General features: G+C 37.7%; 1 protein-coding gene across 1 annotated transcript in view; it reads right to left on the bottom strand.

Moving 5' to 3' along the window:
• Window positions 1-15814, bottom strand: part of CTNNA3 (catenin alpha 3) — a 781530-nt gene that overhangs the window by 626238 nt on the left and 139478 nt on the right. Inside the window, exon 6 of the mRNA XM_063307559.1 lies at window positions 6327-6590. Coding sequence (XP_063163629.1) covers window positions 6327-6590 — 264 coding nt within the window. The remainder of the gene's footprint in view (window positions 1-6326; window positions 6591-15814) is intronic.

Raw genomic sequence — 15814 nt, 5'->3', positions numbered from 1 at the left:
AGCTCACACAAGAGGGGCCTAGGATTGGACCTCCCCTGCCCCCCTGCCATGCCGACTGGAACCAGCCCTAAAGGAAGCAGGAGAATCTCTGCAAAACAGGGCCACAGTGGTTATGCAAAGAAACTTCAAAGCATTGGAAAGAAATACATCAAAATATTCAGAAAATCCTAAAAAATAAATTTTCTGCTGAAATCCCAAATATTCTCATTAGGTATAATTCCAGAAAATGTAAATGAAAGATATCACAATTTGCTAATACATATACTGACCGCTGCAAGAACAAAGAGGAACTTTGCTGACTGTATCAGATTGGGAGACCAAAACTGGAGAACATGCAGCAATGGCAAAATTGACAGTACAGTATATATCCATAACACAAGTTTAATCAAATTTAAGCAAGAATGGCTCCCATATGTATTACACATTACACAGCAGGGCAAATGGAGACATTTGGAATATGTTTTTTAGGGAGGAAGTTATGAGACTAATGAAAAATAATAGATGAAAGGATTCAAATAGATACTAGCAATAATCTTTAATGTTTAAGGTAAAGCACACAGCATATATCTAGGTTGTGGCCAGCAATTGGGGAAATAAACAGAAGAGAAAGGGAAAATGTGTTACTAGAAAGTTTTCTGATAATATTTTTATTTATGTTTTATTCGTGTTTAGTAGTTTTTTCTTGTTGAGTTATTCAGCTGTCACTATCCAATGCAGACCTTTTTTTCCTTTGCATTATTTTTATTTTATAATAAAAGTATCTTTAAAAAAAACAAAGCTCCATTTTTCTTCATCTATATGCTGTTGCCACCTATTCATCTCTCCTGCTGGAAGCAAACCGCTCTGGCTAAGACTACCTCCAACATCCACACACCATCCCTTAGATCCTCAGTGGGACACCAGTATGTTTGACACAGGCAATCGATTCTACTTTCTCCATAGCAGACACATAATATGAAACAAAGTGCCAGCCAGCTCACTCTGCTAGAGGTTCAAAACACAGTTGTTTGTTTACCAAGGCCTTTTAATGCTACTGTTTTAGTTCTGAGTTTTACTTACGTTTTAAATATTATTTTCATGGATATTTTTACTGTATCTTTCTAAGTGGCCAAAAGCTGTTAGACAAATGGGAAGCATGTAGATAGTGTAGGAATTCTGAACATGCCCCATCTCTGATCTTCCTTACTGATAGAAAATCTGAAGAGAGTCCAAATTCTATATAGTGATTTATGAATCAGTGTGTGCACCCTCCAAGTCTTACGTTTTGGAGTGGCAACATTGAGTTATTTCTCTTATAACACCAACACTGAATTAGAAACCCAGCCCATAGAGGCCTACATAGTGAGCCTTGTGTTGTGTATCAGGGTTCAGAGCATTCACTTTCAAAAGAGATGGCTCCAGTGGGACGAGAACCTCAGGTGAGGCTTCTTCCAAAATCCTGTCCTTCAGATGTGTTGAAATATAATTCCCAGAATTGCCTTTGGCTTTCAGCAAAGCCATGCTGACAGGGAATTATGGGAGTTGTAGTTCAACATATCTAAAAGGCATTAGTTATGGCAAGTGTTTTTAGAGCTAAATTTGGAAGGGGTCCGCATTTCAAAAGTTTGAGCTACGTGAGCATCAGTCTACAAAAATATACAGTGTATATAGACCAAAAAAAATTGTATACAAGCAGGTCCTGGAAGATTGTCCAAGCTTTTTTTAAATACATAATAGCACCAAATGCTGCATTGGTGGCTGTATTAGATAAATTCTTTCAATTAAATATTCAATTAAGATAAGGAACTTAATAGCAATTTCTGTGAAGAGTTCATTCTTCTTTCCTAAATGAATTAAGAGTTGAGGAAGACAGAAAATAAAGATCCATCTTAGCTTATCAATAGGAATCTGAGTTGTGTTGGGCACCTCTGCACTGATCAGCTTAAAGGAGCAGTAATGAAATCAATACAAATGAGTAAGCGTTTCCCACAGACAGATCTGATAAAACAGATCTTCTAACATCCCTGCCTGAGTGCTTCATGCTTCTTGCTCCAACAAAATTAATGTCTCCTAAGAAGCTTAGAACATTTAAACTGAATGTTTAGGTAAAAAAAAAACACTAATTTTACAGTTTTATACATCAAGGTAAATACTCATTCTAATCTTCACTTCAGGACAAAGAAACGTCAGTTAAGTTCTGCTGAACCAATGTCCCAAAAATATTTGGGGGAGAGATTTTTAAAGCCCACTCCAAATATTTTAATCTGAAATCCTAAGGGAAAGAGAACTACTGCTTTGTTCCCTGCAGACCCTTCCTCTCTTCTACCACCCACGAGCTCATGGAATTATTTTTCCTTATTTGCTTAAATGGGAGGGAGAAATATTATAGAAGCCATATTGGATAGTAAGGATGGATACTTTTATTTATTTATTATTTATTATTAAATTTATACACCGCCCATTTCCCTATAAAAGTGACTCTGGGCAGCTTACAAATAGAAGTTTTTAAACCATTATAAAAATACTGTAGAAAAAATACAAAAAATAGAAGAAGATAGAAGAGGGAAACTAAAAGGTGAAGAGAGCATCTTTAAGCCACCAACCACACTTATTCCTATTTTTCAGTGTTCCCCTCTGTCTTGATTGCATTTTATTTTTCCCCATGGCAGAGTGACTTTCCTTGTCCAGACCCTCACCCCAGTCATAGCTTTTGCACACTTCAGTCAGAACTAAAGACACCATTAGAGTCTGTGCACTAGAACAAGGGCCCTCAAACTGCCTTGGCAAAAATTCGCAAGTTCTTCTGAAACTTCTGGAAGACACAGATAAATTCTGAGCTACCAAAGGAGTTTTGTGAAGCAGGTAGCTCTAGCAAGTGACTCACTCTCAATAAATTATTTACTATCTGTGGGATGATAGTAAATTCCTAAATAGGTAGGCTTTAATGAAGCAGTTAAACAGTCAAGGTTTCAGGAGTGCCAACAGGGCACGGTCAAAAAAGTCATGATGGGGACCTCAACATTGCAACTGAAGCTCTGCCTTTTTATATATGCAGAGCTTCAATCATATTGTTGTAGCCACCATCTTGACTTTTTCGATCATGCCGTGGAGGCTCCCCTGCAAGGTTTCCTATGTCAGGGACCTTGACTGCAAAGGTATTTTCTCCCATCTCCACTCATCCTGGGTGCAGAAACAAAGCTCTCCATTAGCGTTCAAGGTGTATGCAGGCTAATATGGGAAGAGGCCATCCCTAACATAGCTGACCCTTAACAAATGTTCACGTTGCTTTTAGAAGTGATAACTGCATTTCCACAAATTATATATACAGTAAAATCAAAATGCAAAATAAAAACACCGTATAAACTAGACAGCTGCAAGGCAGACAAAGTAACATCTTGCTTGGGAGCAATACTCTCTGCTTCCCACAGTAATTGTAGAATCCTGCATACAGGCCATAATTAGCCGTCACAGAGGAAAACCTCCTCCGAGACATATTTCTGCTAGTATCAGTGTACCAGAGTTAAGGTTTGGCATCAAAACTACTTTGTGTTCAATTTAAAGGAAAGATAAACATAATGCTGAAATTTAATAACATGCCATGATCTCAGTACCGTGGACAGCAAATTTCAAAATATATTTAAATGTTGCTTTCAACAACGCACGTCAGGCAACATAAGAAAAAAATGTCATCTCCTGGACAGAGAATGGGATCCTATCCATTGGGCTATCTCATTCCTCATAAACTGATGAGGGCAATTTATCATCCTTAAAAGATTCATTATACACCTCCAAAAGTATAGTAGCCAACAGACCTGCAAATTACTTATACCGTTCCATTGAAAAGCCATCTGGGCCAGGAGCTTTTCCATTTTGCAACAGTTGAATAGTAGAATCCTAACCCCAACTCTAGCCAAACTCTCCATATAATCTGAATAAGGCTGCAGATTGAAGAAAACAAGATTTGCTCAATTTTAAACATTAGAAATACAGGAAATGCCCAAACCATAAACATATGGAGATTTGGTATAGTTGTGATTCCTTTAAAAGGCTGACTAAATATTTAGTTATTTAGGTATTTATTTATTTATTTTCTATCCCGCCTTTATTATTTTTATGAATAACTCATATTGCAAGAATTTCAAAAGAATGCTGAAGGGTCTACTTGACATAAGTAGTTGATGCACAATAGAATAAGTAACCATCCATCTTAATGAAGTTTTGCAAATTGTTATTTGCACTTGCAACATTATGTTTTTTATTGCAGCCACAATATAATTATTAAAGTGCGCTGTTTTACGTTTTTGGCAGTATTCAGATTTACTTCAGATTTTGCCCAGCTATAAATTCTAACTTAGTAGTGTGAAAGATGTTGAGGAAGCTTTTAGACAGTGCTTGTTGAGTAACCTTTTTCACACATTTCCATACTATAAACATTTAATGAGATTGGCTCCCAATAGACAGTTTACCACCATCCATTTATTTCATGGCACTTTATTTGCAATGCAGAAACAACATAGAGCAAAGGTTATTTCCGGTTCTTTCCTAATGCCATTTTTCCATAAATAAAGGAAAATGAAACCATTTAATTCTGAAAACACTTTTAAAGGATTAAATAGTCCATCAATGTTTATCTATTCAGCCAGCTTCAGGTATGATTTACATTATAGGGGGGAAAACTACACAGAAAAGGCTATGCATAAAGGTGATTTAATAATACAGTCCAAGGAGATACACGTGGGTGCTCTTTCTGCATATAAGAAATTGTTATTCCTCAGTCTGGAGTAGAAGCCCATCAGGATGACCTGTGCTGCTGGAACCAAATTGCCACATGTGAGCAGCATAAGAGTTTTTCCAATCTTTAGCATATATGCACACAAACACACACGAGTGATGAACCTGTAGACAGCAACCTCTGTCATGCCCAAGAAGCCCATCCTACGATAAGAAATTTTGGGAATTGTAGTCCAAGAAATAGCAAAATGGTAGTCTAAGCAGCATCTGCACCACAGGTTTTTGTTTTAATATATACATTTAGTGCCCATACTGAAAGAAGCCCGAAAATAAATAAAATAAAATAAAAATAAGTAATAAAATAAAAAATAATAAAATAAAATAAAATAAAATAAACTGAACATGTCTTCTTGGGAGTCTGATAAATAGTTTTCGCTTCTAGAGTTCTCCCAGAAGATCTGAGATGGTGGAGAGGATGGACAGACTTTTCATGTACAAATGAATAGTAGAAGGAAGAGCAGAGAGGACACTAATGTATTGGTAATGGTTTCTGTGACACAAGAAAATTTGTGAACAACCTGGAAGAAGAAGAATAAAGAAGGTCTTATATAGGTAAGAAGTGAGAAGAAGTTAGCTGGGAAGGTCATGGAATGTGGAGGATGGAGTGATGTGTGGGTAGAGAAAGAATAACAAAGGAGGTTGCAGAGATCATGATCATGGACTACATTTGTACAATGTAGAGAAAGGAGTCTGTAAGTGCATGACTAAAGAAAGGAGTCATGAAGGATATGAATTATGAATGGGACTGGAAGGAAAATTTATACTTAACTTGCAGCTGTAGATTGTTGATATTTATTAACAAAATAAACAAATGTAAAATGTGTTGTCAACATTTGAATTAGTTTTGTTTGTTGACCAAGGAGCAAAGAAGATAACTTCTGAGCAATATGGTTAACATTTTCAGAGGTTTTCAATTTGTAACATAACTTCAAGGCCTTCTCCCCTTCCCTTCTAGTTTTTTGTTTTTTGTTTTTGTTTTTGTTCTTTTTTTTTATTACTATGCTGATTAATTTTGTGGTTATGGTGATTCCTTAATGTTGTTGTCTGCATGTATACTTTTTATTAGTTACATAGTAAGATAAAATATAAACATAGAATTAAAAATGAGCTTCTGGGGAGAACGTAGGCTTCAGAAGCGCTCAATACTATTATTTGATTTTCCCTTTTTTAATTTTTAGGACTGTGATTTTGTTACTTTGTTGCTTCTCTATCATGATTTGATATGAGGCCCAACAGGAGCATCGGGCTGGGCTGAGCACAACTGAATACAATACAGAGTTGTTTATAATGTAAGCCATTGAGCTATATGTACGTTCGTTCATATCCATGCTCATGAATCATCCCTAACTTGCAGGGGGCAAAGAAAATAGACCTTCCCACAAAAATGAGGAAGGTATGGATGCTATTCACCAAAATTAATAATCTAGGGTGAAGGATTTCTTTTAAAAAAACTACCACTTGGCAGAAAGCTCAACAAACCTGGATTTTCGCTATTAATAAGCCCATCTCTGAAATAAAGTAAGGTACTTTACTGAAGTATAATGTGATGGTCCTACCTCAAGTTCATCCAGGGCACTTCCAAGAGAGGCTGACTGTGTCATCGGTTGAACTTTTTGATTTCCAATTCCTTGAGAAGCATTGGAAATGACCTCAAGAGCATTTTGTATTTCATTACAAACAGAGTCTTTACTGGCAGTGAGAGAGGCAACATCTGAGTGTTCCAAACAAGCAGAGCAAATTGAATGCAGAAGAGGTGAATTCTCCTTCAGAGAAGCACGTGCTGCTGCAATCTCATCTCGGTGACTGTTAGATTTTAAGTCCTATCAGGAAAAACAAGATTGTTATTTTTAATGTCATTAATATACACTTTTCAAAAATTATCCAGGAAAAAATGCTCCAGAACAAGCATGACAACACTGCTCTTTTTCAAGCTTCTGCTCAAGCATGGAAGGAAACATGGCTGCTTCAAGAAGCTGGATTTTACAAGTTTCTCAGGACCTGAAAAAGACATGTCTGCTTTAAAGACTCCTTCCATGTAACTTTTGAAATATGCACAGCTATGATTATTTTTTCAAACATTTCAAAGCTGACAAGTAATTTGTAACAAATTATTTCAATCTGTTCAACCTTTTTTCACTAATAAATTAATTAAGAAATGTTCATTAACTAATTTGTTCCCTTGTAGCACATTGTGCTCCTAGTTTGTAACAAGCCTTGGATGAAAGGAAAAGAAATGAACTTGGGCAAAAGGAATAGGAATAGATTTTACCTTTGGTTTTTTGGAAATGCCACATGAATTTGGCCATTACTCTTATAAATACATGAGAACACCTCCTGAATCAGCTAGATCAAGGCTTTCTCTAGCCAGATTCAGTAGGAACCTCATAAATAGATTATGATAGAAATAGCAAAAATTAGGGAATTGGCCATAGAAATACAGGTAATATTCCTCCTCTTAAGGATTTAAGGATTAAGAATAAATCCCCATCCTTAAGTCACAGTGAAATAGATATTTTCCTTAACCACTGAACACTTTAACTAATCCAGGAGCTGAAAACCAATTCTCAAGGTCAGACAGATTCCGTAAGGAATTAGTAAGCGATACAAACATTAAAAAACAGGATTTCTTTTGCACGTATAGATATTTATACACAAATACTTTTATAGTCCTGCCCTTGCCAGATATGGATAATGTGTTTGGGATTTTTCTCAGTTCTGAGTTTTCTCACAGAAATGCAGTTTAATTCTGATTAAACATTTAAAGCATAAATGATGAGAAAGAAAAACCCAGCAAAAAATTAAACGTCTCTCCTCAATAGCTGATACACAATTTAGGAGGAACAACCAATATATCTATGATACACAGTTACAGTTTCAAAGTCACCAATAATATGACTTTGTGTGGACACTAAACACAGTGGAGCACCAGAGACTGTTTTCAAGAAATGCAGAAACTAGAATCACTAAAGCCAATAAATATGACTCTGGAGAACGAGGATACTGGATTGCCATGAGGAGGAGAAGGAAGAGAATTTCTCCCAAATTGTTGAGAATTCCAAGTAGCAAATGTGAGACATATTGCTCTGCTAACCAACCAGTTCATTTTAAGAACCATAGAACCCCTGGGCTGCCCTGCCTGTTCATAAACCAGACTCTGTATCTGTACAACTCAGGGTCTTAAAGTAAGTCAGTAGTTTTACCCTGTATTGCAGAGAGGGACACTTGTCTAATCCCCTTAACAGGCACATGGCCAAGATGATGTTAGAACATGAGGTAAAATGGTAGCATCGTGGTATCTGAGTGTCAAATTGGAGCAGGGCGGGAGGGGAAAGAAGGGAAAAAAATGTTGGTTATCTACAGAACACATTCCTGCTAGAGAAGAAACACAACTCAACATAAGTTTTAAGAGATTTCTGGAGAAAGAAAGATCTGAAGACAAGCATTTATAATTCCACAAAATATCCTGGGGTATATTGTATTAATTACAGCATGCTGGCATCTCCTTCATAGATAAAAAGCTGTAAAAATGAAGCATCTGATTTTTCCTAGTCATGCATGCATAAATGAATTCCCTTAGCTTATTTCTGCTTTGCTCCTCAATATATTTCAGTCGCACTGCAATATAACAAAAGGAAAGAGGAAGAGTGGAATAGTCTTTCCCCTGTAAAAATATCATTTTAAAAATTACTACCTAGATTCCTAAATGTACCTTTCTATGTTCAGCTATGAAATCTCTGCAGTTTAATTACTATCTAAAAATACTATTAAGTTTAATGATACTTGCACATGCCTAAAGACTTTTTTTCTCTTTCCCCCCTCACCTCTCTTTTTTGCTTTTTCGCTTTCATAAAACTGCTTAACTCACACTTCAACGCAATTTGTTTTAGGCAGTATAAATACAAACTAAGGCAATTAGCTCCTCCATCAGATTTCTTGTGCTGGTTCTCTTCAGGGAAGCTCATAATTTTCTTTCTTCAAATACCTATCTATTAATGCACAATACCCAAATTATTCTGAGTTTCTGCTCCTTGGCAAGCTCTCCTTTCAGACCACTTTCTTTATTTGATTCACCCATTATGAATCATTTTTCCTTCATACTAGTTCACTGCCTATCTCCCACTTTGTCCTGTTTTATCCACATCTAATCCAACAGCATTTCCTACCCCCTCAACATAAGACTGAAAAATTCTTCCATATTGAAAATGAGATTTGGGGGAGAAGGCAGCTGGAGAAAAAGCTGGATGGGGGGTGGCTCCAGTAATTTATATATGATAAGATCATGAAAAGTAGGCTCAAGGGTCACATCAACTGAGCCCCATTAAGAAGTGGATATTGGCATTTGGTAAAGGACTTCCAAGGAGGCCTTAGGCATTTGCAAAGCTTAAAGTAATTCTCTTTGTCCCATAAACAGGGACTTGTGTTTGGGGGGAGGGGGCAGGAGGTGGGCCTTCCTTGTGGCTCCCTCCTTGCAGAACATTCGCCCCCTGAAATTAGGCTCGCTTCTTCCCTGCTGTCATTTAGGAAGTCCCTCAAGACTTGGTTATGTTGTCAGGCCTGGGGGTCTTTCTGAATGGGAGACATTCTTAGATGGCTCCACTGTGATTGATATTCTTGCTCTCTCCATGGAGTCTGTATATTTTAATTTTGGGGGGTAATATTCTTTTTAATATCATTTTTATCTTTTTATAGTGATTGTTTTTTATTCACTGTTTTTTTCTAATTGTTGTATGCCACCCAGAGTCACCTTGTGTGAGATGGGCAGCCATGTAAATGTGAGCAATAAATAAATAAATAAACTCTTCCCCAAAATGAAAAAAAAATGACCCAAAGTTTTGGCCCCATTCTATTTTGAGGGGCTCTGGAGACCACAAAATTGAAGTTTTGGGGCTGCATGCAACCCCAGCACATACTTTCTACACCTAGCAGAAGATGGCTTTTAGAAGTTACTGTTTCAGAATTTGTGGTTTGACTCAACAGCATTCCATAGGATTTCACTTTGTCTCTCATTATATTGACAATCTTCCTGAAACTACTGCGGAAAAATCTTTAGAGAGCTTCATCAGGTTGCTACTGACATGACTCTCTCTCCTTTAGATTCCACAGAGATGGCAGAAGTCCTGAGCATTGCCTGAAGGACTGCATGAACTAACAAAATAAAACTGAGACAACATGAAAGCTACAGCTGATGAAGAAACATGATCCAGGGTTAAACATACAACCTGCTGCAGATGCATTTTCTTTCTTTTTAAAGGGAGAATGTTCACAGTTTGGGTGAACTTCTGAGTCAGCAGTATGTTCCCTATATTAAGTTGATACATTAGTGTTCTCAGTGAAGCTGATACTCTCCAACTTTGATAGGCCAACTTTGAAGAATATTTGGAAGCTACAGTAATACCAAGTAGAGATATCAGAGTGCGATCAATCCTCAGAGTATCTCTCTCTTGCAAAAGGTCTTCACAAACTACCCATCTGCCTCTAGTCCCAACTCAGAATGCCAGGATTAATATTTTAAAAGCTTGCAAGTCTTAAGAGCCAAACTCCTAATTTATTTACTTACTGATTTAAAGCACTTGCTTATGTGCCAGTTTTCAGCTTGAAAGATTCACAGAGCATCTTACAAAATAATAAAACAAGACCATACCTACTCTCTGGTTAACAAACTTAAAAGTCACGAGAGGAGGGAATTGAAAAAAAGAGCCCGCTGGCATTGTAGCTAGGTCGATGGAAATCAGTTTCTGACGATCCAGTGACCCCCCCAAGGCAGATGGTTCTGCTGCTTTTCCTTGTGGGACATTCAGCCCAATGACTTTTTAAGGAGAGAGAACAGGCCAAGTCAGCTGAATCCTGATATCAGGAGTAAATCTATCTGAAATTATTACAGAGGCAGTGTTTTCAGATCATTTAAACTATATATTTATGTATCACACTTATACGGTGTCAGAGCACCTTCCAAAAGTCTACTGCAATAACACTGTGTTGAAATTTAATACTGGAACACAAATTAGGTGGTGGTGTCCATAATATGCCAGGCTGGTTCAAACAACTTATTCCCAGCTCTGGGAGATTTCTTATCTTATCCTTCAGCCACATCCTACTTGTCAAACGTTCCCAGTGAGGTTCTATGAGATGCGGAATGGGTCAGCACTCAGCCTATGATCAGGGGTGTCCACAGAGAAGTCAGTGACTAAATAAGCATTGCAAAATAAAGTACACTCCTTCTGTACATACAGTATATTCTGGCATCTCATGCACGTATGTAAGGGCAGCGCTCGCATCACGACACTGCAACTCCATTTAGCCATCCTAATGAAACCACTGATTCAGCAGATGCCTGTGCTTATAACAAAGGCACTTTTTCCTCCAAGGTAAGCACTTAGTAACTGCTCTTACCTTCCAATTTCCTTATAGGCCCCATAAGACATTTTTTTTTCTTTTATATGAGCAAAATGGTCTTTACTATGGCTGGTAAAGCATGTTTGGGAAGGAAAGATATATATATATACAGAAGGTAGTCCTCACTTAATGACCCTAATTGGACCGACAACTCTATCGCTAAGCGAAGCAGTCATTAAGTGAAACATCATGTAACTGTTCAGACTTCCAACAGCAGTTCCAGAAGTCTTGGTTGTGGTCATTAAGTGAGACATCACGTGACTGTGATTTGTGACCTACTGCCGGCTTCCCCATCTACTTGTCAGAAGCCGCCCATGAAGACTGCAAATGTTGATCATGTGACCGCAGGATGCTGCGACCGTCGTAAGTGCATGACAGTTGCCAAGCACCTGAATCATTATCACATGACCATGGGGATGTGGCAATGGTCATAAGTGTGAGGACTGGTCATAAGTCACTTTTTCAGCGCTGTAGTAACTTCAAACAGTCGCTAAGTGAATGGTTGTTAAGTGAGGACTACCTGTACTGCAAGGAAAATAATAGGATTTTTTTTAATAATCATAGAAACACATTAAAATCATCAAATATTTAAGAAGAGGAAAACACTAAACAAAGAGCCCCTTTAAATATGTCCTTATTAAATTACAGTAGAGATATATTTTGTGCAGCCAGCAAGTATTTAAAGGCTGTGAGACCATGAAGTAAAAAAACTGAGCTCTTTACTGAATGTTAATGCATTTGTACATGATAGATTTAATACAGAAACCAAGAAGAAATGACTTTCAGCAGCTGCACTCTCTACCTATAAATTGCTCTTGCTACTGCAAAATCCATACTGAGGAAGAACAGCTGTATAATTTACAACATCAGCATTTGTCAAGAAAAGCAACAAATATGGGTTCTTCTTTTTCAACTAAGAAGGGGCACTGCTCCAGAAAATTAGAAACCATCTTTGCAAACGGCCTTCAGATATAAAAACATTATTCCATTTTCAAATGTATATTTCAAAATGCAGCATCTTCATTAACCCTCAGAAGATTTAAGCAAAATTCAAAAAACATAAGCACCAGTTTTAAGGTACAATTAAAGAATGCATCAAATGAATTACCTTTGGCAGAATTATGCACTAATAAAATAAAAAAAAGCTTTGTAAATTCACAAGCCTTAAAACAAGGATCTAAGAGGTAAGCATGGATATTTTTTTGCAATCTATTCCCTGTACATTATTTCAGAGTCAGCACTATATCAAGGTCTTCAACGTTTAACAATCCCAAATAACAATGCATTGTTCCTCTCACATTTGAACTATATAACAGGTACACCAGACACTTGAAGCCATAATATCTCCATCTACAGCATTTTCTGTCTTGCTGATTGTTCTTATTATCTGCCATGCCTGCCGTTTCTTCCATTAGCTATTTTGGATGTAGAAATTCAATAGAGGGCTGATTCATACATGCAAGTGTGAACTGATTGTTTGATTTTTCATTGTTATATATTATTATTTATGAGATCTTATACCACCCTTTATAAAAAGATCATCAAGAGCCATTTGCATTTAAAATATTTATCTCATTTAATAATATCTAGAGAATATAAAAATAACAGGGCTGTGCCCACAAACGCACAAGCTGACCCACCCAGGAGCAGCTTTTGAAGCAACCACATCAACCTGGGGAAAAAATGGGGCTGCTTTAACAAAATGATGTTTCCTCTGTGTCCCTTTGGATTCTGAAGCACTTCTTTTGAAGGATTTGTATAGCTCTAAAGAACAAGAAACACAAAACCGCCAATAATATCAGAGCAACAGATAAACAAGGAAAAGAGTGGAAGGCAAGGGAAGTCAAGCAAGCAGATATGCAATTCACAGCAAAAATATTCCATGGTGTGGGAGTAGAATTGCCTTGTTGGGATTACGTGAAGCTTTATCCCTCAATTACAGAATAAAGAATAGAAAAGAAGGGTTACAAAGAAATGGCCAGTTCTTGCTCCAGAAGAATTTAACCAGCAAAGATCTTCATAGATCTCGCTTGGGACTGGTTTCTTAGCTTTATAAATGATTTGGACCGCAGGATGTATAGAGAGGTGGCTGAGTTTGCTGATGATGCTGAATTATTTAGCTTATTTAGGAATGAAAGAAAAGAGGAGAATTCTAAAAGACCATCTTTGAACCAGGGGAAGTGCATTATACAGATAAAAGTGATTCAACACAAGCAAGGGTAAAAGGATTCAAGTTTAATTAGTCTGTGTGTGTGTATGTATATGTATTGAACTTCACAGGGCTAATCTGGTGGTGACTGAGGAAAGGGACCTTGCAGTCAGTCACTGAATAGAATCAATAATAGAATATCTCTCTATTACAAAAAAAAATATGGCAAACTCTACATTAGGAGTCATTAGGAAAGAGTTCTGCTTCAAGTTCTTCTAGGGAAATGGTTTCTTCTGGTCCTCCACTGAGGAAGATGGTTTGAATTTTTCACGCTAATGAAATTAGGGTGAATCAAGTGCAAACATGGTTTAGGAGAATGAACACCAGGTCTAACTGGCATTCCATCAATGAAACTTCTGTTGCATGTTTAACTTAAAAGGTTAATGCTATAAAAGCTTCTTGATGATTGTCCTTCTGTGGATCATCACTGTGTTCAAAGTATTTTAATGGTACTGCTTCCAGTACAGTTGGTATGAAGCTGTGATTTGCTTCACAAATCTCTGAACAGTGACTAAAGAATACACCAGTTCAGGATGTGGCTACTGGAAGCTGGTTGAGTCGTCCTGGTACAGCATCTACTTTAACCCCCAATGAGGGGAAGGCTCATGAGTGTAGAACATCTTCTACGGTAACTACAATTTGGGTTTGTAGATAGGCTGGTATCATTCAATGGTCTACTTCAAGCAGTCAGGGACAGTCATTTGGTAAATCTTGTGTTTGAATTATGTATGAGTCAAAGGAGATATTAGTACTATCTGTGTACTTAGTTTCAATATCCTTGGTGGCCCATTGCTTTGATTGTTAGATATGGGTCAAAGATTTCTTCTATCAGGGATAATGATAGGGGGAGGGTGGTTAGGATTCTGGAGAGAAATCTTCCTGTGTGGGCGATATATGAGAAAGCTATGAGTTTTCAGAGTGATTGATAGGATTGCTATTGAAAATAGGATAGTTTGGTTATTTTTTTACATTGTATAAGGAAAACAAATCTTGGTGCTATTTTTTGTCATGTTAGGGTTGTTATGGTTGCTGTTCCTTGGGAGACTTCTGGGAGTCAGAAGTGGAATGGGGCCGCTGTGATTTTTATGGGCCATGGTAGAAGCACTATTGTGATATGATTGTTTATGAGTGTGATTTCTCGGTGGGAGGTGACCAAGGTGTTCATTGTTGCTGCAGATAGTACAGTTATGGAGGCTAGGGTTTGGGCCAGGAAGTATTTTGTTGCCGCTTCTGTGGCTCATGGGTGATGGGGTTAGGAAATAATTGGGATTATAGATTGGATATTGATTTCTAGGCAGGCTCAGGCTATGATTCAGCATGTTGATGCTAGTTACTAGGATGGTGCTGAGGATAATCCTAGCTGGAATTATCAGTCAGAATGTTAGATTTATTAGTAAAGGCCATAGAGGCATTTTCAGGGTATGGGTCCAATAGCTTACTTAGCTGATTTTACTGGGGGGCAGGGTAGAAGTTAGTATATATGGAAGTACTGAAAGTTTTGGGACTTCAAGTTCAAGTTCGAGTCTTGCCTTCTAGTATTAAGGAGATGAGCTGAACATCCGTGCCAAAGTTTTAAGCCTATTGCATGGCCAAGCTTTGCTACCTCATCAGTTTATGTTAAATGATATAACTTTTGATTAAGGGTTATATGAAATAGTTTTAATTTTAACTACAGTTAAATTCTATGTATTTAGCCCTCCAAAAGTTATGTTAAATGATATTTTGTAGGGAGTTAATAAAGTAAGGTTTTGTATTGTGTAACAGTTGCATATGAAGTAAAAGGTTTTTTGTTTTTATGGGGATGAATGTAAAAAAACTGGGTGGAAATCTGTGAACAAAAATTTTGCAAAGTAATTAAGGCACATGGAGTCAGAGGCATCCACAGCAGCATGGCTCATGTGAAAAAAGGGACAGAGTTGATCACATAGTCATAGCACCATCTTGACTTTTTTGACACCCTCCTCCCTGGATGCTACTGATTGGAGTGAGGCTGTCCGGGTTCGCTCAACTGCAAAGCCCTGCCATGGTTTTGTGCTTAGGGGTGCAACCAGAGGGTTACAAGCAAGATGCGTGTCAGCACCAGTGAATTCTGCCTGGGCGAAAGAGGAGGGGCAACATTCCCGCAAGAGGCAGTTGGAGAACGTTTACAGAAGAGCTCAGCGTCAAGGCTGACCTGTCGGTGCTTTCTGGTGGGGGGGTTGTGAAGCTGAGAGGAAAAATACTAATTTATAAGTGTGTCATGAGCACTGATGGTGAGCAGGAGGGGGCCCCTATCCAGGGGGGAAAACGCATACGTAGTAGCAAGGAATTGAGCAGTCATCCAAAGAGACACAGAACAGACCCGCCTTGACTTTTGGGGTTTATCTGTATGGGTTTTCCCACACTTCTTCAGTTTGTTAGGATTTTCTGTCTAATGTAGCAGTAATAAAACACTAGAGACCT

This window comes from Candoia aspera, chromosome 6 (genome assembly GCF_035149785.1).
Source record: "Candoia aspera isolate rCanAsp1 chromosome 6, rCanAsp1.hap2, whole genome shotgun sequence".
Taxonomy (NCBI): domain Eukaryota; kingdom Metazoa; phylum Chordata; class Lepidosauria; order Squamata; family Boidae; genus Candoia; species Candoia aspera.
This window is presented reverse-complemented; position numbering and strand designations above follow the sequence as displayed.